We start from the raw sequence: 24,869 nt of genomic DNA, 5'->3' as shown, positions 1-24,869 counted from the left end.
ATGTAGATTAGTTTTACATGACTATCTTTATTTGTTACAAAGAAAGATTTTTGGAGGTTTGTTTAGAAACGTCAGGGAAAAATAGGAGCTAGTGATAGAGATTCCAAAAAGAAAAGAATCTCATTGAAGCATTTTATTAGAAAAAGGAAACAAAAATAGGGAGATATAAAAACAAGACAACTTTGAAACTCACTTATTAAATTTATTATATAACTTTTAAAAGCAAGTTGTATACATTAGAGCTTCACAGGTTCATATACAGTCCCCTTTTATGTTTTCTGCATATGGAAATGGTTGTGTTGGCATTTATGATGTTCAGAATAATAAAACCTTGCTATGTGAGGGAACCATTTATCACTGTTATGAAGTGAAGCAAGTTCAGTATGTCCTATCGTTTTTTAGGTTTTTCTAGTGTGCACTTAACATTATTATGTGTCAGGTACTGTATTAAGTGCTTTACAAATATTATGTTATTTGATCCTCACAACAATCTTGAGAGATGCTATTATCCCTATTTTACAGCTGAATAAAACCCAGGTAGAGGTTAAGTGACTTGCCCAGAGTCACACAGCTATTAAGTGTCTGAGGCCAAATTTGAACTTGGGTCTTCTCAATTCCTAGCTGGATACTCTATCTACTGTACTATTTTTGGCATGTAGTGAAAGTTTTGATTATTGAGTGCTACAATCTAACAAGAGCCCTCTTTTGGGACAGTAGGACTATGACTTAATTCATTGCTCTCAACTTTATTCTGATTAAAAACTACCTGTGCTTCATTTAATGTTGGATGAAGCAATAGCTTTTGTAATTGGATTTCGTAGCACAATGTAATTTGAACACATTGTTGATTGGAGTGGTAATTATAGATGAAGTTCCCTTGAATGATCAAATGATTAACATCAGGACTTTTGTAGGTCCAGAAGTTCATTTGTTTTAACATGCATCTTATATAGAATTTAGCCCCATCTTGATCTGATTTCTATAATTTTAATATCATAAAATAATGATTACCCTAGCATTAGCACACTTTGTAATACTGGGTGTAACTTATAAATCATATTTTCTCTGTCAACAACAACATAGAATAAGAGATTTTATAAAATTATAAACCTGTCTTCCTGGCCTGACTGTATCCAAATCATGAGCTATAACATTGTAAATTTTTAAATGTTTGCCTCCAGCATCCTAAATTTGGGGTTATAAATTATAGTATAAAGACTAAAATGTGAAGGTTTAGAAGGATGAGCTTTCATTCAGCAAACTCAAATTTGCTTTAACATTTATCCATTTTTTAATATGTTGCATGTTTTTAGTAAACCTTAATAATGTAAAGTCCCTTAAACAAACTATAATATAGACCATGTAAATAGTTCATATCATATTGTGAATCAAAAACATGTGAATTAAGATTATTAATGGCGCTGTGTTTAAATTCAAACCAATATATCTATAAGTCTATGCCGTGTGAGGTGCTCAAGTACAGAAATGAAGAGCTGCAGACCATGCATACCCTAGGAGTTTTTAGTCTTCTCTAAGTACATGTGACATACACACAAAGAAGTATGACAGTGCTAAGTGTGATGGGGCAAAAAAGAGATCCAGACAAATTGTTTGATGAATATTTGAGGGAAAGAACTCCTTCAATAGGTAATGTTCAATCAAGGAAAGTTTCATCTTTTAAGTGACCAAAAATAAAATACTAAGAACCAATTGTACTGATGGAAACAATAAGGGCAATACATAATACCAGTTAATTTAATGAATACAAAACATGGATTTTTTTCCTTAATTTACTATTAACTTATTGCTGTATACTACAGAAAGTTAAAAAGCCAGTCATATCAGAAACCAAAACTATCTCATATCTGATATCTCAAGCAAGATTTTTGTAGGTTAAGACCCTGAATTCTATACTATGCTATTTGAAATATGTTATTTTAGCCTGAAAAAAAAAATGTTAGGGCAGGTCCATGAAAGAACTAAATGTACACTTATCAGGATATCTTACCTTAATACTTATGTCCTGGTTGGCCCACCAGAATGATTTGGCTCGAAAATAGATACCAAAAACGTTTAATGAAATACATGTTTAGTGAGGATTATTTAGGTTTGACCAAGTAATGGAGAATACTGGCTGAAAGTATGGAGAGTTCACTTTGTGTAACTAATTAATGATAAACTGCTACTTTTAGCAATAGTTGACACATTCAACTGCATATTAAGGCAACTCCCAATCAAGTTGGGAGTATCCTCGTAGTAAATAGTATCCTCGTAGTAAAAGGACAATACTTGTCTTGTTTCTTTGCTTACTTTGAAGATGTGGAAGAACAAGTATAACTCATCTAATGATTTTATTCAGGTTAAAAAGAAAACATTGCTAGGACACAGTTTTATGTGATTGAAATGTAGAATTTTAGAGTTAAAATTTTAAATTACATCATCTAATACAACTCAGTCATTTCACAAATGGGAAAACTAAGTCCCAGAAAAATGTAAGTGATTTGCCTAATTAGTTAATAGCAGTGGAGACAAGTTAGATTCCCCTGACTTCATTTAGTGTCTTATACTACCTGTCTATGTCATGATAAGCAGAGTGCAGTATTATGTAAAATATTCATAAAACCCATCTTGGCCTTACAGACTTTTTAAAATAGAACATTTGAGTGATATAAAAACAGTAGGTAAATTTACTGTTTTGAAGAATCATAGATATCAAGTCAGGTTTCATAGTATAAGATTAGGTTATCCCACAAATCTCACAGGTATGTTTTATTAAGTTCATTTTGCTTCCACTGATATTGGTGTTCTTTTCACTATACTGCACGAACTCTTAGAACAGCCTTCTCTGAAGAAACTTATACTCTCATAAAAGGCCTTTGTCTTTAGTGATATGTACGATGTCAGTAGCAAGCTACTGACCAATGCAGTATGGTAGCAGAGCAGTTTCTTTTGTTTTTTATTGATATTTTCTGTTTATTGCATCACCATAGTGTCCCATGTATCCCTTTCCTCACCCAAGAGCCATCCCATATTACAAATAGTGTTTTTTTAGAGAAGAAAATAAAACCAACAGAACTCATTGATACAGATGCCTCCCTAGAACTCTGATCAACAAAAGTGTTAACCATGATTCCAGAGGACCATGAGGAAATTATGTTGAAGTGTGATTCTCACCTCCTGGCAGAGAGGTGATTGACTCAGGGTGCAAGGGAAGACATATTTTTTTTTGGACATGACCAATGCAGGGATTTGACTGTTACAGGTAGCCATAGGTTTGTCTTGTCATATGTTGGGAAATTTCATTTATGATGTTAGAGAATAAAGCAGAAAAGAATCTTAGAAATCATTCCACTAGTTTTACAGATAAAGAAACCCAGTTAGTTCCAATACAGTTTTGACTTAACTTCTGTTAAGTTAAATGAACTTATAGAATGCCAATAGTTGGCTACTTGGGTATTGCTGAAAAAAGTGACAGAAACTGTATTCTAATAGGTACCTATTCTATTCAAGTCCTACTTTGATGTTTTATTGTGACATAGCTTGAAAAGTCAGGATCATTTCTATGTCAGCAGATCAAGACTTCTAGTATAGTGGAAACTGTATATATCTTGTCTGAGGACCAACCAAGTTAAGTTCTGAAAAGTTTTACCATGAGATTGGCTCTGAGATGATGAAGTATTATGCCACAACAACTCTGCAAAGATTGTCTCTTAAATTGTAGAGAAGTTATAATCTGTTTCAGTTGAGGGCATTACCCATTTATACTGACAAAATCATAGAACTTTGAAGTATTCAAGCCTTCAAAGTCGTGTGGTAGGTATTATAGGGAGTACACAAATGACTAAAAATTGCTGGCCTCTATAGAATGGAATCTAGTAAGGGAGATGACATGTATAAATAATTATAATACAGTATAAGTACCACAACAAAGGTCCAAAGTGCTATAGTAACTCAGAGATCATGTCTGCTTTATAGGAATCCAAAAGGCTTCTTGGAGTTGGTAGCAGACTTGAAAGATGGGTCAGACTTCAACTAGTGGAAACTGAGGGTAGAGCATTCCAGGTGGAAGAAGCTTAAGTTATGGTCAGGATTTTTTAAAGCTATAGTAAGGAAATAACAGGTGGTCCAGTGTGGCAAGAGCATAAGGCATGTGAAGCCTATTCTTGAATTAACACTCTTTTTATACCAAAAGACTACCACAGGTAAGTTTTTTCACATTTCCTAATTTAAAGGAGGAAACATTGCAAGTTTCAATTTTTCAAAGAATTTCTTTTCACATTGCCTAAAACTTTGGGGAAAATGAGACCAGGCTATTCGTCTCCTGAAGGCTTTAGCTTTTTATCCTTAATGTATCCTTGTCCTTTAATATTTTGCTTTTGTATTTCTTTTCTACAAGTTTGTCTGAGCAGCTATTTGATCTAACAGTTACTGTTCCCTCAGGAAACCGCAGTTTTTGCCTGGGCTACTGGTTTCATTCAGAAATTATAAGTAGTATCTGTCATCTTTGATAGAAATATTTTTTTAAACTGAAAAGGACTAGAGTGAAAGGAAGTGTTCCATTTTATGTTAGATTGTTGTGTTAAGAGTTTCGAATACTTGATTATGTGTTATGGTAATAATTCTTAATTGGTTATAAATCTTCCTTTCATGCAAGGCTAACAAAATTTTCCAGCACATACCTGCTTTATTTCAGATAAATACTTTTCCTTCCCATAGAATCCTTTAATCTTTATAATATCAAAAATATTTCCTGACACCCACATCTTAACACTTAATCTGTCTCATTTATATTGTTCATCATGTAATTAGTTTACTACTTTGATTTTTAAATAGCTCAAACACAGAATGATTATTATTAACACATATTGGGCACGATATATCAAAACAGTTTTCAAAACAACTAATCTCTTGACTCCTTGGTCTCTTCTAAATCTTTCTGTTTGGGGGAATGAGATGTTAAGGGTGCTTTTTTCCAACATCAAGAAGTCAGTAAAGGACTTGTCTAAACCACTAAGTTTAATTGTTTTCTAGTAGTCTCTTACATATGCATCTTACTTTCCCAACTAGATTTTTGGTTCCCTTAGAGCAAAGATAGTGATTTTATGTTTCTACCCACTATGGTACCTGGAAACATACATCCAACCATTATTAAACTTATAGATTAAGTGATGAGTAAAGTAGGTTCTTCATTTTTTAAATCTGTTGTGATTCCCTCAACTTGATCTTTACCTTGATAACTCCTGTCATCTTCACCAAATTATTTGACAGAAACTTTGCCATGTATATGAAGAATAGGAAATGCTGAGGTTCAGCTGGTCAGAGCAGCCAAAGTAGCACTCTTTCCAATGGAAGAATTTCTTAAAAACAAAAAAAGGAGATAACGGAGTAGGTCAGAAAACTCTGGAGTCCCCAGATTTCCTACACACACACACATACACACACACACACACAAACAAACCAGAATATCACCTCAGAGTGAAGGTAGAACAGCAGAAATAAAAGTAGAGCAGTTGTCCTCCTAAGACAGCCTGAAAAGACTCCCGGAAAGACCAGACCTCCAGGGGTGGAGGAGTGGCCTGAGTGAAGTGCAAACACCTCCAGGCTGACTCTGCTGAATCAACAAACAACAAGCCCTGGGAGCAGCTGGGTTGGCAGCCTCAGCCTTGGGAACTGAAATTTCACCTCAGGGACAGTGTTGGGGTCAGGCAGCTGAGTAGGGGAAGATTGAAGGACCTTCCACTGTCGTGGGACACCAAGCACAGCTGTGCTGGCCACACGTGGTGCCTGGCTGCATCTGCAGGGGTCAAAGAGCTCGTACACACCTACTGAATGAGGTAGCAAAGGGACGGGGACCCCACTGGAAATGGGCACTTGTGGGAGAGCGGAGTCCCGGGTTTCAGTTCCAGGGCAGAGAGGACAGTTGGTTTGCAGCCACTAGAGGGACCACTGGGAGCAGGAGCATTTGTGAGACAGCAAGGCTGGGAGGGCCCTAGCCATGGCTTAGAGGTGGAACTGAGTGCCCAAGGTTGGGCCCTGGGGACAGAGTTCAGAAAATAACAGTTAGAAGGACCTGAGGCTTGGGGCATCGTTCCCCACACCTCAGGACTAGAACTTGATTATAATAATAAGCTACTAAAAATAAAAATAATAGTGAGTTAAGCAAAAGAGAAAGAACACAACCATAGATAAATACTATGAGGATAGAGATCTGGGTTTATATTCAGAGGAAGAAGATAGTGGAGCTAAAAAAAAAGCCATTCCTTTTTCAATGAGAAACATCAAATGGTCACAAGTCCAAAAAGAGTTCTTGGAAGAACTTAAAAAGGACTTTAAAAATCAAATAAAAGAAAGCAATGAAAAATTAGGAAAAAATTTTAAAATTTTTTTAAAATAATTTTAATTTTAAAATTTTAAGAAATTATTTTAATTTTAAAATTTAAGAAATTTTAATTTTAAAAAAAGTTTAAAAAATAAGAACAATCCAAGAAAATTAGAGTAAAAAGTCAGCCAACTGGAAATAGAGAATTAACAACTTAAGGAAGACAATAATTCTTTGAAAACTAGAATTGGGCAAAGGGAAGCTAATGATGTTATAAGACACCAAGAAATAATAAAACAAAACCAAAAGAATGAAAAAAATAGAAGAGAATATGAAATATCTCATCAGAAAAACAGCTGATCTTGAGAACAGATCAAGGAGAGACAATATAAGAATAGTTGGACTACCTGAAAGTTACGATCAAAAACAAATCTTTATTACAAGAAGTTATTAAGGAAAATTGTCCCAAAGCTCTGGAATAGGGAAGTAAAGCAGAAATACAAAAACACACACACACACACACACACACACACACACACACACACACACACACACACACACACACACACACACACACCCCACACCCCCTGATCGCCACCTAAAAGAGGTCCCAGAAGGAAAACCCACTGGAATATCATAGCCAAGTTTCAAACTTCCCAGGCTAAGGAGAAAATATTGCAAGCAACAAAACAAAAGAAAACAATTTAAATATCACAGAACTGCAATCAGGATTACACAAGACCTAGCAGCTTCTATGTTGAAGGATGTAGCTCTTGGAACACTGTATTTCATAGAGCGAAAAAGCTGGGGTTATGACTAAGGGTAACTTACCCAGCAAAGTTAAGTATAATCCTAAGTGGAAAAAAAAAATGGACATTTAACAAATTGAAAGACTCAGGTATTTGTAACAAAAAGAGCAGAACTTAATATAAAATTCAACATATAAGATCCAGGAGAAATATATGGTAAATATTAAAGACCAATTATGAAGGACTCAATAAGGTCAAACTGTTTACTTCTTATATGGGAAAATGTTATCAGACTTTATGACTGTCATCATTATTTGAGTAGTTTGAAAGAAGGGCTTGGGCTAAGCTGTGTATGATAAGACGATTTCTAAAAAATAAAACTGCTTAGGGAGAGATAAAAAGTAATAATTATCTCATACAAATGAGGCATGAAAGAAAGAATTGATACAGAAGAAGCAAATGGGAGGGGAGGGCTGGTAGTTCTGGAATCATACTCTCGTCAGAAATGGGTTAAGGAGAGAACAACATATACATCTAGAAGGGTATAAAAATCTTCTCAATTTAGAAAGAAATAAGAGGCTGAGAGGATAGGATAGGGAGGGACTTTTAGAGGGGTGTATAGATTAAGAATTGGGAGAGGGAAGAGATGAGGGGGGAAAACTCTTAAAATGACAGGTAGATTAAGGTTGAGGGTGGAAGGAGAGGATACAGAAGGGACTCTTTAAGGAGTGGGTAAATTAAGGAATAGGAGGGCAAGGTAGGGAGTAGAAGTAAATTAGAAGAGGAGGGATAGGGTAAATAGGATAAGGATAGTGAGGAGAAATAGGATGGAGGAAAATATATAATAAGTAATTATAATTTAGAATGTGAATGGAATGGATTTACCCATAAAATGGAAATATAGCAGAAAGGATTAAGAATCCGAATTCAACAATGTCATTTTCAGTAAACTATAAAAGGAGAGATACAGAGATAAAATGAAGGGCTGGAGTAGTATATATTATGTAAAAATAGCAGGGATAGTAATCATGATCTCAGACAAAGTTAAAGCTAAAATAGATTTAATTAAAAGAGAAAAATAGGAAAACTACACTATGTTTACCAATATTATTCATTATTATTTTAGACCATTTAAAATAGCTAGACAGTATAAAACACCTGAGAGTATACCTGCCAAAACAGACACAGGAACTACATGAACATAAACTTAAAACACGCTTTATACAAATAAAGTCAGATTTAAATAATTGGAGAAATACTCATTGTTCATGGATAAGTAAAGCCAGTATTTTTTTAAAAAGACAATTTCACCTAATCTATTTATTCAATTCCATCCCAATTAAATTACTTAAAAATATTTTACTTAGAAAAAATAAAATTCATTTGGAAAAACAGAAGGTCAAGAATTTCAAAGAAAGGGGGGCGGGGAATGTAAAGGAAAGAGATTCAGCAGTACCAGACCTTAAACTATATTATAAGGCGAGAGTATTGCTAAAGTGTAAAATGGGTAATTTGATTATTTTAAATTAAAATTTTCTTGTAAAAATAAAACCAATGTTGGCAATATTAGAAGGAAAGCAGAAAATTGCAAGGGGGAGGGGGGGACCTTCATAGACAGTGTCTCAGGATATGATTGTGATGGAATCCTGCTGTGATATAAGAAATGATGGCTGGTTGATTTAGAAAAGTATGGAAAGACTTGGACCTATGAAGGAAGATGCTACCCACCTCCAGAGAAAGAAGTGACAAATAGACATTTACATAGTATGGTCTTACATATATGGGGGTTTGGGGGGGGGGTGTCATGTGGGGGTGTGTGTGTGTTTGCTTCTTAATTGCAACCTTCTCTAGGTGAGGGGGGTAATCAAATAAAATTTAAAATACACAACAAAGAACAAAAGAAAACCTAGAAGGAAGCACAGAAAAGCTGGGTTGCTTTGAAAAGTGTGTAGGATTTATTACATAGGATTTTGTGAAATGGAAATCTATTGTTTTATATTAAATCCTCTCATGTTATGCTGTGTACATGGAAATATTCTTTTTTTTTCTTTTCTTATTTTATATTTAATTTTAAAATGAATAAAATTTAAAAAGAAAAAAGGTTTTATAGGCCAACACTATGTCCTCTCCTCATATATTGTATATGTATTGTTTTTCTGGCTACAGTGAAATCTCAGTATAACAAATACTTTTTCTAGGCTCCGATCACATAATAATCATTGTTGTTGGAAGCCTGATGTGATTTCATTATAGGTGGAGGGTTCTTATCCTTAGGTCCATGAACTTGGATAGAGGGGGAAATTCCATCATTGTTTTCACTAACCTATCTGAAATTTAACGTTTTCTTCAATTATGAAAAACATTATGTACATTTATTATTTTAAAAATAGAAAGTGAGACATTTGCATACTGGTACTGGTCAATAAAACATAGCAATAACACATTTTGAATAAATCATTTATATTGATTGCTGGTACTTAAAGAAAAGCAGATTCAGTTAGAGGATGGGAGGGCAGGTAGAGACTTGTGAAATCCCCATTATTTGAGAACTGTTTACTTTCTGTTACTTGAAGGGTTGATTGCAGTGGTACTTAGATTTATTTCTTTTTTTATTATTTTTAATTAATTTATTTTGAATTATCAATTATCAACAATCAATTCCATAAGCTTTTGAGTTTTAAATTTTTCTCCCTCTCCCTCCCCAAGACAGCACGCAATCTGATACAGGCTATACATGTACATTCCTATTAAACATTTTCACATTAGTGATGTTGTAAGTAAGAATTAGAACCAATAGGAGGAACCACCAGAAAGAAGAAACAAAACACAACAGAAGAAAAAAAAATAGCAAATACCATTATGCTTCGATCTGCATTCAAACTCCATAGTTCTTTTTTTGGATGTGGATAGCATTTTCCATTCTATTCGAAACCTATGATTTTCCTTAATACAGATGTATCACTGGCACTACTTTTAGACTGATTCTTGATAAGTCATTTTTAGGCTTATAACTATAACAAAATAGGGGTGGGAAAGAGAAATGAAAAAGGAAGAAGGGTTCTTGTTTAAATATAAGATTCCTCTCTAGTGTAATTAACTGCACATGTAAGGAGTACAAGACTCGAGTGGGAGCAATAAGAAAAGTACACTGGCTCTGGCAGCAAGAGAGACTGTTTTGGGGCAGCTAGGTCACGCAGTGGATAGAGCACCAGCCCTGGAGTCAGGAGGACCTGAGTTTAAATCTGGCCTCAGACACTTACTAGCTGTCTGACCCTGGGCATGTCACTTAACCCCATTGCCTAGCCAAAAAAAAAAAAAGAGGGACTGTCTCACATCCCAGCTCAGCCATTTCCCAACTTATGTTACTGTGGACGAGTCACTTATCCTTCCAGGACCCATTTCCTTACCTGTAAAATGAGAGTATTAGACTAGATGATCGCTGAGGCCCCTTGTAGCTCTAAATCCATGGAATCTGTGTGTGCCATTCCCTAGGTGAAGAGATGCTGCCTCAAAAAGTTTGTCTGCACCAGGGAGTGCTGTTGGTCCATCTAAAACAACTGGGGGAACTCTTCTCTTGAGGGTGGAAATAAAGAATAAGTAGATAGATGTAGCAGCCATACTGTGTTGAAATGAAGTTAGATTTATACGTGAGAGAATACCACATGTCTTTACATCCCACTTTTAGGAGGAGATGTGTGAATAGAGAATGAGAGTGATTGAGAATGAATTAGGGATGTAAGGAGAGGAAAGTCTGGAGATACTGTGGATCCTATGCTAGAGAATCTTGTTGGGCAGTGCAAGGTCATGGATTGAATTGACCTCATAAAGGTCAGAGGATCCAGGGTGATTTGTGAGGATAGCATGAAGTAGTTGACCATAATGTATAAGATAAGGAGTTGTAGTAAGGAAAAAGCTAATGAATTTGATAAAGTGGGACAGGTTGTGTGATTAACATTCTCTGTGAGAATAGTTTTGATAGGCCTTTGGGGTAGAGTAGGAGAGGATGGCAGGTAAGTATGTTTTGGGGCAAGACAAGAAATGCCAAATTAAAGGTCTGGGATAAAGATCGAAGGCTTTAGAGTCAACATGAGGTTAAATATAAAATCTTCCACTTAATATTCTTGTGTTCTTGGAAAAGTCACTTATCCTTCCTGAGCCTCACTTTCCTCATTTGTAAAATGAGGAGGTTGGACTAGTTAATCTCTAGGAACTCTTGCAGTTCTAAAACTGTATCAAGTTAGAAGACTGAGTTCTGAGAGTCTAGAACACTGGTTTCCGAAGTAGAGATCTAAGGGGACTATGTATGGCTTGACCCATAGAGTGTGTTATCAGCCAAAGGATGAGAAAATAGATTGCATGGTATTCTTACCTACTCTTATCCCTTAACATTCCCCCACTCTACCCTCTGCATGGTCCCAACCTTCCCCACCACTGGGATTGGTGCTCCTCGGGGAAATTATAATTTAACAATTACGCGGAGACTTGAAGTACAGGTCTGACAGTAGTCATACCACTACTCAGTGAACTTAAGTGGCTTGGCTCCCTTTTCTCAAGAATCAAATGTTTCATTTTTCATCCCATCTATTTTTTATGTCCATGTTTGTGTAATTTTATAATGTACATAATTAATGGTACAGTCATATAGATAAATAATTTATAAATAAATATATGCATATTAGGAATGTATACTCAAAAAAAATAGTTTGCTAACAGGTGACTAAACAAAAGGGTTTGGAGACCGCAGGTTTAGAAGATAGTCTAAATTGAGACAATGATACTCTGCGGGATGACAAAAGGAAGACTATGAGCCATGTGCTAAGGTCATCAAAGAAGGATCACAGTTTGACAGTTGGAAGGGACCTTCTTGTCCAACCGCCTCATTTCAGAGATCTGAAACTGAAGCCCAGAGAAACCAGACAACACCCTAGTAAAAGCTGTGATTAAAATAGAGGTCTAATAGCAAATTCAGCACTGCTTCTGTTGTACCATGCTGCCTCTCCAGGTGGAAATGGGTGTCTGGAGGTGAGATGGCATGGTAATAAAAGGGACTGGAAAGAGAAGGAAGCAGTATAGTGTCTTCAGTGAGATAGGTTACAATTAGGCGATGAGTTCTAACCTTTTTTCTGTCATGGAACCCTAACCCCCCTTTGGCAGTCTGATGAAACCTATCAGAATAATACTATTAAATAGATAAGATAACATTCAAAGAAAACTTACCATATATTGAATTCAGTCTTATCAAAATATTTTGTAAAAGGTACATGGACTTCAAGTTAAAAACCTCCAAATTAGGGCAGGGAGGTTTGGGGAAAAGGTAAAGAATTTAGTAAATAAAGGAGAGCATACACACAGTAGAGCCAGTGACAGTGATTAAGTGGAAAACAGGAAAAATGAAGGGGGACAAGGGTAGCTTCTGGTGTTGGAGGCCCCATGAACAAGAACTCTGGGCTGAGTGGACATACAGAGATGATGAGAACATTGACACAGGGCCTACGAGGTTATAGGTGTCATCTGTGAATGAGGGCAAGTTAAACAAATAGACTTCATAGAGATGAGATAGGCTGATGAATACAGTATGTGTGTGTTCATGTGCACACCCAAGTACAAAGACTACACAGCTCAAAAGACATCTCAGCCATTACACATAGATTATCCATGTGGTAGTACTTCCATAAAATTTTTTTCCTTAACTTAGGTTTTTAGAGTAGTGGTAATCCATCAGAGAACTAGGATGGAGGAGAGAATATTCTCCATAACCTACAAAACATTATTTTAAGCCTATATTTTTTATCAAGTGAGCAATATCATACATTCTTAGGAAATTCATCTAGTTTTATATCCTCACTGTAGATTTAATGTGTGTTCACTGTGTTCTATGCAGTATCACTTTCCAGTCTTAAAAAAGAGAAAGCTATAAATAACTGATTCTTCTCATAACTTTATTCCCTTGTAAAAGCAAATTGTATTTCCTTTCTCCTGTTAATTACAGATGCTTTGTGAAGAGATTGTGTATAGAATATAACGCACTGTATACACAATAGTCCAGTAAAAGAAAACTATTTGTAGCCAACATCTTTGCCCTGAGTGCTAGTTTGCTATGTATCCTATGTTGTCAAAATACTTGGCTGATAAGAAAATCATTCTCTCCCATCTAATCCATGACCTTCTCCCAACCTGTTTTAGTTCCTAGACTCCTTTGTATTATGATAATTTGTTTTAAGAATTATCCTACAGAACTATAGTATCTTACTGAGAATCATATATTTTGACCTGAAAGGTACCTCAGAAGTCATCTTGTCCAACTCCCTCATTTTGTAGATGAGGAAATTAGAATGGAGATAGTTAAGGAATTTTTAATTCTCAATTAAAACATTCACCTAAACTAAGTAATCTTGTTGTAACAGCCTCACCTTTCCACCAGAAGCAAGCATTTAGTGATAACAATTCTTCACTCTCTTTCACTCTCTTTCTCTCTTCAGGGTGCTGATAAAACTGTGAAAGGCCCAGATGGACTAACTGCTTTTGAAGCCACTGACAACCAGGCGATCAAAGCTCTTCTTCAGTGATGGCTGGATGGACTGATAAATATGGAAGAATGCCTCTCCCGTGGCCTCACACTGCTGCCTGTCTGTCTGTCACTCTCTGTCTGCCAGCTTCTTCAGCTACATACTTTAAGAGAGGTGAGGGGAGAGAGAAATTCATAATAAATCAGACTACCAGAAAAACTATTTTTAGAGAGGGTAAATCCATGTGATCAGAACTTTATTGGAATTCCTGATCATGTCACTCTCTCATGTTTCTAATAAAATTCAACTCATGCCCTGAAGGGCGAAAACAAAATATACTGTTTAACATTCAACCTGTGCAGCTCCCTACCTAGTTTTATTAATTAGATTGTGTTGAAAGGTCTGATTATATAAAGGCCTACTTCTGTATACTTTGTAGCCCTAACTGTGGAAGCAGTGATGGCTACTATGTTGTAAACTTAGGGTGCTGAGATAAGCAATTAGCTATAGCCCTCTGCCTTAAGATTGCACTGCAATGGGGATTTCCTGGCCTGGTTAAGAGTGTTGCCTATGGTTGGTGACCAAATCTTTCCTCAGTAACTTTGATTTAAACAGAGGCTCAATTCAGATAAGGAGGGGCATACCCCTTAAGTAGCTGGATGACTGGACTTTGAATTTCTCCTCTCTTTCCATGTGGGTTTCATGTGTCCTTAAGTAAAACTGACCAGTCTTATTTATAAAATCTTGGGGGATCTGAAGAAGAAATAGCATTCCAATATATTCATTTTCTCCTCTAGTTTGAGAATTTGTATTATGTATGAAACACTTTCAAACTCTTCTAGCAGTGAGCGGGGATTTAAAAGTAGAATCATAGCCATAAGTTTGTTAGTATCATAGAAAAAGGAAACAAGTTTCCTAGTAACTAAAGGTTTTCTTCTGCTTATTTCTATTTGAAATTTTTCTTTGAAATAAATTTATTTGAAGAATCAAGGAAAATAACTTGAACTAGTTTCCTCAGCCCAACATTGGATGTTGATTCTTATAGGATGAGATTACTTACTGTACCATGCTAGGATGGGGCTTAACACCTGGCTAAGTTTAATTTGACCTAGTCTCCTCAAACATAATTTGTTACCAAATATCTCAAAATTTCTGCTGGATGTATGGCAACCCACCTGGATAATATATTATAACTTCCTGTTTTAAAATCATGTATTACATAGAGTATGATACACTTTAAAAATGATTCTGTACATTTAGAATAAGTATCCAATTACAGTGTTTTTATAACTTGAAAAAAAATATTGTACACACCACATAATATTTGTTTCCTGAGCATTATGGCAAAATAAAATGTGAATACCTAATTTTAATATCTCGCATTTAAATAATGACAAAAATCAGGAGTATGCACTAAACAGAAACATCCAGATAAGTTTTAGTTTACTAATAAATGTTGGATTTTTTTTTAACCAAGTTACACAATTTTGAATGTACTTCAGATTTTTTAAAAGGCCTTGCATTCAGATTGTGGAATGGGAACAATTTAATGAAGATTTTTATACATAGTGCAGCATCCTTCCAGAGAGTTAAATTATTACTAAGAACAGCAGCCTGGCCAGTACCAAATCATATTAAATAGTTGTTGATTGGTTACATATAGTGGGTTTTTTATTCTTTCCTCTTTGAGTGACTCCTCTCCCACCTCCCACTTCCACAACCAGTCCAACCCCATGATTTCCCTTATTCTGAGAAGCCAATCACTGAATAATTGTTAAAAATGACAAGTATATTTGGATACTTCTGCTGTCTTAATACAGCATTTTTATATTCAATAAAAACTTATTAATCAGGGCTGGCCTACATCACTGAACTAAAATGAATACACCTCTATTAAAATGTTGGGCATCTGTCCATTTTAGTTCCATTAAAGTAGTGCAGTGTGTGTGGGTTTTGGTTCGTTTTTTTTTCTCCCCCTGTTGGCATAATGCTATTTAAAGGCTTAGAACTTACCCTTTACACAGTTTCTCCCTTACCTTTCAAAGTGTTTCATTGTAGTTGATTATTGCAGAATGTATACTGTACTCTTTCCCAGGCCTTCTGCTTTCCTGAGTCATTGTGGTATATAAAACTAGTTGATGCTTTGTACAAATTGTCCTGTTTCTTGTAATGCAGTAAAGGCAATTTTGCCTTTCCACCTTTCTCTTTACCATCTTGTAAGCAGGCGCCATAATTGGGAAGAAAGAGCTCCTTTGCTAAGACAACAAAGTAACGTAGGATAAACAATACTGACCAAGATGGTTTGGGGTTTCTCTCTTATTTTTTTCTCTTTTATTTTTTAACTAACTTCATTATTTATAATGTATCTCTGGACAGTTTTAGCAGAGAAATTGACAACAACTTAACATTAATATTTTTGGGTAAAAAAAAGCTAAAACTGTCTTTTTTTTTTTTTTTTTGCACTACATGCATCAGTGAAAGGTCAAATTAACATTTTTGTCCTCTTGAAGTACAATTAAGCATCTCAGAAAGGTATCTTGCATTTTCTTTTGCTTTGGTTTTCTATTCTTTCATTTCCTCTTCTGGTCTCAAGTAAATACTTACAGGTGGCTTACCTTTACCTTACACCAGCACATCAGTGAAGGGTCAAATTACCACCACCACACTTAGACAAATTGCTATGAACTTGGAAATAGACAGTCCCTCTTTTCCTTTACACACCCATATGTTTTTTCTATGCATAGCACGCTTTCCTAAATTCTAGTTGTGTACAAAGGACAGGTAGATATAATTTGTGGAAGCTGCTGACAAGTAGGCCACTCATTCCTTACTGTTTTCACCCAAACCATGGTTAAAGACCTATGAATATTTACTGAGTTTTACATCCTCTGCACCCTCTACTTTGTTAAGTTACATTTGAAACTTAAATTGAGCTGCTACCTTCTCCCATGCAATATTGTCCGCATGAGTGTCTATTAGAAGAAGCTGGTGAGAGTGTACTCCCACATAAGCAATTGCAGTGTTTTGCATGCAAAATAAATAAATAAAGCTGTCCTAATTCTATTTTGTAAATGGAGGAACAATCATATCTTTCTAAGCAGTAATGGAAAAAAAAACTAGTGCTTTTGTGCATTTTGATATATCTTGAGTTCATTTTTCCACAATGTAATTCTTTTGACACGGTTAGGTTTCTCATATTATCCTAGTTCATGAACATCAGAATGCTAAATAATACTGTGTTTAAGTTTTGTGTTGCAAGAACAAATGGAATAAACTTGAATTGTGCTACAGTTGGAGAAATCTACAGTTTTATTTTTTGCCCTTGAGTCTGTTTCACCCACCTTTCCCTGACATCTCTGCAAATACAGCAAAACCTTGATTAACTTAAACTTTCATTTAATCAGAATTTTTCAAGCTTATATTGGTGGGAGTCTAGGTTTTTTGTTTCTTGTTTTTAAAAGAAAAAAGCATTTTCTAATTAAGCGTAACTTATTCAGTATAGATTTGTCCAGTTCTTCTGCATCAGTACTAGAAAGAACATAGATTCCATTATGTCCATTATGCTAATACATTTTAGGAAGATTTTTAACAAAAATGAGTTTTGACTTAACCAACAGTAGTTAATCCCCAAAGCATTCTAATTACCTCAAATAGTGATAGCACTTATTCTAGTATTTTGATTTATCAGCATCATAAATGTGTATCAAGCACCCAGATTCTGTTAGGTGCTAAATCATGGCTTTTGTCATTAAATACCTGAATCACAGAACTGAACAAGGTTTTATGAAAAACACCAAATTTGACTGTCAAATAATCTTGCCACTATGTTGGAGAACTTCATATACAATCCAAGCTCATGGAAGGGACCTTAGAAATTATCTAGGCCAAAGATTCTTAAGCTGCTATTCAAATATTTTGCTAACTCTATTTCTCTATAATATGTTTCCTTTGTAATGCCATGTATTTTATGCATTTGACAACATTGAAAAGGTTCCTAGGTTCCTCCAGACAAGTAAAGGAGTCCATGACATAAAAAAGATTTAAGATCTAGGCTAACCCCTTCACTTTACAGAGGCCAAAGGGGAAGCCAAGTCTTCTCACTCCAAACTTGGAGTTGTTCTCATAGCACCAGACAAGGTGGTTAACTAGCATTTAATTAAGCACTTACTATGTATGCATCAGGCACTTTGCTAAGAGCTGGTGATAAAAAAAGAAAGGCAAAAAGATAGTCCCTGCCCCAAGGACCTCACATTCTTAATAGGGGAGACTGCATACTAACAACTGTGCCATTACGAGGGATGTACGGTTATCCCTTCCCCATCATGGGGAGTAGGGACATGAATCCCCACGATCTGGAAAAACCTTGTAAAATTTTTTGGCTCTCCCTTCATACTGGAGAAGTCTGAATTTTTTATTTTTCTTTAATGGGGTGTTTACAATTCCTTATTGTAAAAATTGGGTTAAATACTTAGTCATAGGCTATATGCAGGTCAATGTTAAGTAAAAATACTATATGAAAAAGAATAAAGAAATATGTAATTTTTTTAAGTGAAACTAATTTGAGGAGAATAATACTGAACACACACTGCATGTATAACAAGACTTTTCTTTTTTTAATAACCATGGAGTAGTGTGTATAGTGTGCCTTAAATGTCCATATTACCCCCTGATCAAGAGGCTGAATGAGACGTGTTGGGTGACACGGAGACAATTCCACAGCGTGGAATTCATGGGGTTCTGGGTGGCCAGGGGCATTGTCCAGAAGCAATAACACCTTAAAGGATAATCCCTTGCTGGCAAGATATTTTCTAACCTTGAGCACAAAACACTGATGGAAGCATTTCATTTCTTATGCTGACCTGCAATATATCAAAACCATGATGGGGAAAGTCACAAAGTGGCAGGGAGAACTGTACAGAGTAAATGGGAGGGAAGGCACTTCAAGTGCAGGAGGCTGAGAGAGGCCTCATGCGGAAGGTAGGATTTGAGCTGTCTTGAAGAAAAAAGAAGGCAGAGGCAAGAAGGAAAAGCATTCCAGGCATGGGGGACACAGCAAATGAAAAAGCACAGAACTGGAAGGTATGAGGAACAGCAAGACCAGTGTCTCTGTATTGTACAGTATGTTGAGAAACACTAAAAAGGGCTTCAAAAGCCAAACAGGATTTGAAATTTTATCTTGAAAGTAAGAGGGAGCCACTGGGATTGAGTAGGGTAGTGCTGTGCTCAGACTTGCATTTTAGGCAGATCATTTTGACAGCTAAATGGACGGTGGACTGGAGTGGCAGGGAGGCCAATCAGAACTCTATTGTGATAATCTAGATGTGAGGGCATAGGGGTCTATACGTCTCATGGTAGCAGTGTCAGAGAAGAAGAGATGTGTATGAGAGATATATTTTGATTAAAACAACGTGATGAAAACAGATCAGATATAGTGTGTTGAGTGCAGATAAGGAGGCAAGAATGACCCCAAGACCTTGAGTGGCAGGGAGGAAGGTGATACTTTGATGGTAATAAGAAAGATTGGGAAGGGTTTGGAGGGGAAATGATGAATTCTTCTGGACATGGGTTTAGAATGTCTGTGGAACTTTTGAGTTCAAGATGTCCAATAGTTGGTAATGAGAAACTAGAGATCTGGCCTAGATAAATAGATCTAAGAATCATCTGCATAGAGATGATTATTGAATCCATATTAGCTGGTAAGATCAAGGGAAGGAGTAAATAGGAAGAATGGAGGGGCCAAGGACAAGCCCTTGAGAAATGCTTATGGTTAGTGGGTATTCCCCCAAGGAATTCAAATGAACCCAGCAAAGCAAACAGTAGTTAAAACAGGTAGAGGGGGAGCTAGGAGAGAGCATGATCACAAAAAAACTGGAGAGGACAGAGCATGTCCACGAGAGTGTCATTGAAATTGTCAGAGGATGAAGATTAAGAAAAGGCCATTCCCTCAGTGACATAGATTACTGAAGAATTGAAGGTCCTTCAGCAGAAACAAGAGTATAACAACTGAGTTTTTTGGCGTTTTGGGTGAGAATTAAACATGAGGGGCCAAGAGTAATGTTAAGTGGAGAGTGAACATTTTTTTTTGAATGCATGAACCTAATGAAGTTCTTTTTCTGGAAGCTGGGATCTATGAAGAAACTATGAAGCCATACCTAAAAATTATTTGTGATTTTTTTAATAGATCTGAAAATTCCCAGATCTAAGGAAGTTTTAAAGTAATTTTGAAAATAAAATTTAACATTCTATCAAAACTTAGTAAATTTTTTTATATCATCTGTACTACCTCTTTTTCACCTGTAAACTTTGAAATTATATCCAAAGTATAAGAAAAGCAGACATCTATGCTGAATATTACTCATAATTGTGTCATTTCAGTCATGTCTGACTCTTCATGACCCCATTTTGGGTTTTCTTGGCAAAGATACTGGAGTGTTTGCCATTTCCTTCACCAGCTCCTTTCACAGATGAGGGAACAGAGACAAACGAGGTTAAGTGACTTGTCACTTAAGGGTCACAAGCTAATGATGTCTGAAGCCAGATTTGAACTCAAGACAATGGATCTTCCTGACTCCAGGCTTGGCAGTCTATCTGCTGTACTACCTTAGGTGCCCTTATAATTGTTGTGAGTGCTATTTGCAGCTTTCTATTACCTGTTGTTTGTTCTACCCTTTTGCCTAGATTTAAAGTTGAATTAATGGTGTGTTTGAATTTTGTGATTATGAAAAACATCTTATTTCCCTACCCAGTTTTCACTAATTTGAAAAATGCCAGAAAATCATTAAGTTGTTATAAAATAAATTCCTCACAGGAATTTAGTAAAGCCAGAAGAGTGATGAAAATGATACAGTTTCTAAGCTGGGAGTCATTAACTGAAGTAAATGAAAAACCAAGTGCCAGGAGTATAAATAATGTTGCTTTCTGTCTACTTATCAGAACTGTTCACATCTGAACAGTGTTTTGTTCCAAAGAGCACTTATAACAGTTCTGTTAGGTACATAGCATACTTTGCAGATAAAGATACCAACCTTTAGAGAAGTACTAGTTTGTCTCTGGTCACACAGTAAGTGGCTGAGTCAGGACTTAGGCCTTCTCGTTCCATACCCAAATTGGTGCTTCTTCCATGGCAGCCCCTGTCACTCAGCACTGTAGGTTTAAACAAAACTTTGAATATAAGAGAGTAGTTTTTAATGACCTATCAAATATGTTAAAGTAAGATTTTGCCTGTTCACTCCAGACAGCTGCCAATCCATCACTCAAGCATTGGATTGATCCCTAGTAGACCCCCTACTCAAAGATGACAGAAGCAGAAAGAGGTGAAATTTAAACCAGTATATTTTGTTGCCTAGTAGTTGCTGAGTTAAACATTTATGTCAAACTTGGTAGGTGACTTAAGGCATTGAGAAACCATTGGAGGAAGAGTAGCTTTGAATTGTTCATTGGGTTTTAAGGACTGATGTTATCATTAAATAGATTTGTCTTTGTGTTTGAATCAGTGAAGCCTAGAGTTCTACAGCTGTTCTTAAAAAAAAAAAAAAACTGGACCCAACACATTCTGTCAAATCTTTAAAGTTGAGCTGACAACATTCATCATTCACTGAGTATGATCATCAAAGTGCTCTTACAATACTGAGAAAAGGACAGGCATACACTTACACACTTATACATTCTGAATCCGAAGTACTTCTTATAAAAGATTTAATGCAACAAGGTTCAAAGCAATTATTTAGTTTTAAAAAATATTTTTAGAAGAAAAATTTCCATAAAAGGAAGGTGTGTGTGTGTGTGTGTGTGTGTGTGTGTGTGTGTGTGAACAGCCTCTGTAATGCTGGACTTGAAAACTTACACATATAAAGGTGACAAATACCACATGCAAATACCACATGCAAAGGTCCTGTGCCTAGCACATATACATGTTTTCCCAGAAAAAGGTGAAGTTAATGTTTTAAATGCTCCATAAAATTTAGAATCTTTTCAAATGACCTGGAGAATGATACCCTCAAGACTTGAGGTGTGTTATCACACATCCAAAATCAACTCTACTAGTGCCAGTAATATCACCCAGTGTTCGTCAGCAGCCAATGGTCTGCAGCTATTTAATGTGCTGTTCCCAAAATTATCTGATCGTGAGTCATAAAAAAGGCAACACTGGTGGGAACACAGTTCTTTCAGGGTCCACTTGCTCATCATGCTTCCTAAGTAAAGCAAAGGAAATGGCAAGATCATTGTTGCTTGCATATAGGGATTCAATAATGACCTTCCAGTCTTATAAATAAAAAGAAAGAGGAGATCTAAGGAATGCTGCAATGGAAGCTATCTCGGAAAGAATGAATGAGTAGTGTTTTGTTTTGGGTTTTTTGTTTGGTTTTTTATGTATATATCCAATGAGATCTATAATGATTACAGATAGATAGAATCATAGATTTCGAGCAGGAAGGGACCCTATTTTACAAATGAGGATGCTGAGGCCCAGAGAAATTAAGCAACTTGCCCATGGTTTTATAAGTAGTTTGATGGCAGAGGCAGATCTGTACCCATGTCCTTGGATTCTAAATCTACCATTTTTCCACTACAACCACACAGAGGTCAGGTTGCCAAATCACAGAAGATTAGACCAAGAAGGGACTTTAGGGATCCTCTGGTCCAATTCCACAAACATTAAGGGTCTACTCTGCATAAGGCACTGAACTAAACACTGTAACACAAAATAGGCCCTATCGTCAAGGAACTTACATCTTAGTGGGATGGGGAGTGTTATGTGTACAAATATCAACAAATACAAAGACATTTAGACAGTCAGACAGACAAGACAGACCTAGGTGGTCTTACTCTTAAATATAGGACTTTCCCCATTATACTTTGAGCTTCCATATTTAGGTGGTAGAATTAGTACAGTGACTTGTAGAGTGAATGGTTACATAATTAGCCCAGTACGTCGTACAGTGCCCAGGACATACTAAGTACTTAATAAATGCATACTTTTTAAAATTGGTTATATCCTAATTACCACTTTCAAGGAAATCTCAATGAATCTATCAATCCAGTTCTTGTCCCTGCCCAAATATAGGAGAATGGACTAGATTACTGGTGTCAAGCAACTAGAAAAGGGGCTGCTACTAAACCATACATGAGGATCCCTGTGGGCCTCATATGGACATAGAAAGTCACATGTCATTATATATGTTCTGTGTAACCTATATTAAATTGCTTGCCTTCTTAACAAGGGGATAAACGAGAGAGGAAGAGAATTTAGAATTCAAAATTTTAAAAACTAATATTAAAAATTGTATTTACATGTAATTGGGGGCGGGAATAAAATAGACAAGAAATTTTTTTAATTAAATTAGTCTATTTATTTATTGATTATTCTATGATAAGTGTTCTATTGTATTTTTATTTTTTTTTTGTTAAATACTTCCCAATTCTAATCCAAGGCTCTTATACTAGCGCTAATATGTATCCCATCTGCCCATTAGAACTGCCAAAAAAGCAAATATTTGTACCAATGAAGCATTCTTCCTCAAGAGTACATCTCCGTTTTCACTTCAGTGACACAGAATGTCATCACCTCACACTCAAAAAAGAGATGTAGCATGTTCCTTCTCTTTGCAAGATGAATCAGTGTTCCATGCTCTGCTGAAACATGAGAACTTGCAAGGAAAGACCTAAGTAATTTAGGACATGGAATTTCAGACAGGTCATCAGTCTGAAACCCTTTCATTTTATAGATTGAAAATAAGGGCCCAAGAAGTTAAGTGACTTGCCCAAGGTCACACAGGAAAGTAACAGATCCTGGATTTAACCCAGGGTCTCTGGCTCCCAGTCCAGTGCATCTTCCAGGGAACTATGCTGAATTAGTTTACAGGTGAAAAGTCCCAGCTAAAATCCCACCTTCTATAGAAAGCTTTCTTGATTGTTTAGTTATTTGTCAGTTGTATCTTCATGACACCTTTGGAGTTTTCTTGGCAAAGATACTGGAACTGTTTGCCATTCCCTTCTCCAGCTCCTTTTACAAATGAGGAAACTGAGGCAAACAGGGTTAAGTGACTTGCCCAGGGTCACATAGCTAATGAATGTCCAAGGCCAGATTTAAACTCAGGTTTTCCCAACTTCAGGCCCAGTGCTCTATCTACTGTGCCACCTAGCTGCCCCTTTCTTGATCCTCCCCCCTCAACTTAATTCTAGTACTTTCTCTCTGTTGATTAGTTCCAGTTTATCCCATATATATCTTGTCTGTATATAACTGTCAGCATGTTGCTCCCCCCATTAAATAGTAAATTTCTTATGAGCAGGGCCTGTCCTTTGCCTTTCTTTTTATCCCTGGCACTTAGCACAATCTTTGGTACATAGTAGGCACTTAATAAATGCTTGTTGACTGACTCCATCTTTTACCAGATTAACTCCATGACAAAAGTATTGTGGGTTCAAAAAAGTTGCTCCTATTTAAAGAATGTTATGACATTTGCTACCAAATGTCAAAGTGCTTCCCACTCACATACTCTCCCCATCCCACCAAGACTAGTTATTTCCTTCTAATTAGTGACAGAATAGTTTATAGGTCATAAGACTCATTCAATAATTCATTCTTAAGCATTTCATGAGTGTATAAGAAGAGGTCCAAAGTTGAAATATGATGCAGTCCCAGGGAAGTCACCAGCCACAGAAATGGTATAAACCAGAGTTTATACATCAAGTGCAGCCCTTTGAATCCAAACTTCACAGAACAAATTCCCCTTAATAAAAGGATTTGTTCTGTAAAACTTGGACTCATTCAAAAAGCTGTACCCAAGGACCAAGAAGGCCACAGGTTCCCCACCCCTGAAATAATAACAACAACAAAATTATTTGACTGATTTTTTTAACCATTTTTCAGCTTTAAAGTTTATGAATGGAGGCAACTAGGAAAAGGAAGATTGTGGTACTGGAACTGAGTCCACAATCAGTGTTTAATGGACTCTCCAACTGCTGACCCCCAGCCAGTGACCTCACCAGCAGGGAATAAACAGTAAGAGAGCTTTGGAAGACATTTCTCCTCCTTAGAGTCCACTGCTAATCAACAGCCAGCAGCAGATCCCAGCGCTGTTGATTTGACTTGAAGATTCCCTAACTAAATTGTACTAAGGGACCTGTGTGGAAGAAGGGAGCCTCCAACTGCCCTAATACAAGGCAGAGAAAAAGAAATATGCACATAGAGGACTAGGGGAATGAAGGAGGAGAGAGGGGTGGAGAGAGAGAGTAATGAAAAGCAGAAACCCCTTACAAAAGCCCCCAAAATGCCACGTGTCTTGTTCACATCTT

The 24,869-nt window shown here is 36.3% G+C and overlaps 1 protein-coding gene across 1 annotated transcript in view; it reads left to right on the top strand.

The window, feature by feature from the left end:
- Positions 1-16,864, top strand: part of MTPN (myotrophin) — a 59,827-nt gene extending 42,963 nt beyond the window's left edge. The window contains exon 4 of the mRNA XM_027842372.1: positions 13,548-16,864. Within this exon, the coding sequence (XP_027698173.1) occupies positions 13,548-13,634 (87 nt within the window). The 3' untranslated portion in view covers positions 13,635-16,864. The remainder of the gene's footprint in view (positions 1-13,547) is intronic.
- The last annotated feature ends 8,005 nt before the right edge of the window (positions 16,865-24,869 follow it).

The sequence above is a fragment of the Vombatus ursinus genome, unplaced genomic scaffold (genome assembly GCF_900497805.2).
Source record: "Vombatus ursinus unplaced genomic scaffold, bare-nosed wombat genome assembly UNPS02014870.1, whole genome shotgun sequence".
Lineage (NCBI taxonomy): Eukaryota > Metazoa > Chordata > Mammalia > Diprotodontia > Vombatidae > Vombatus > Vombatus ursinus.
Note: the sequence above shows the minus strand (reverse complement) of the source record. Positions and strands in the feature narration are given on the sequence as shown.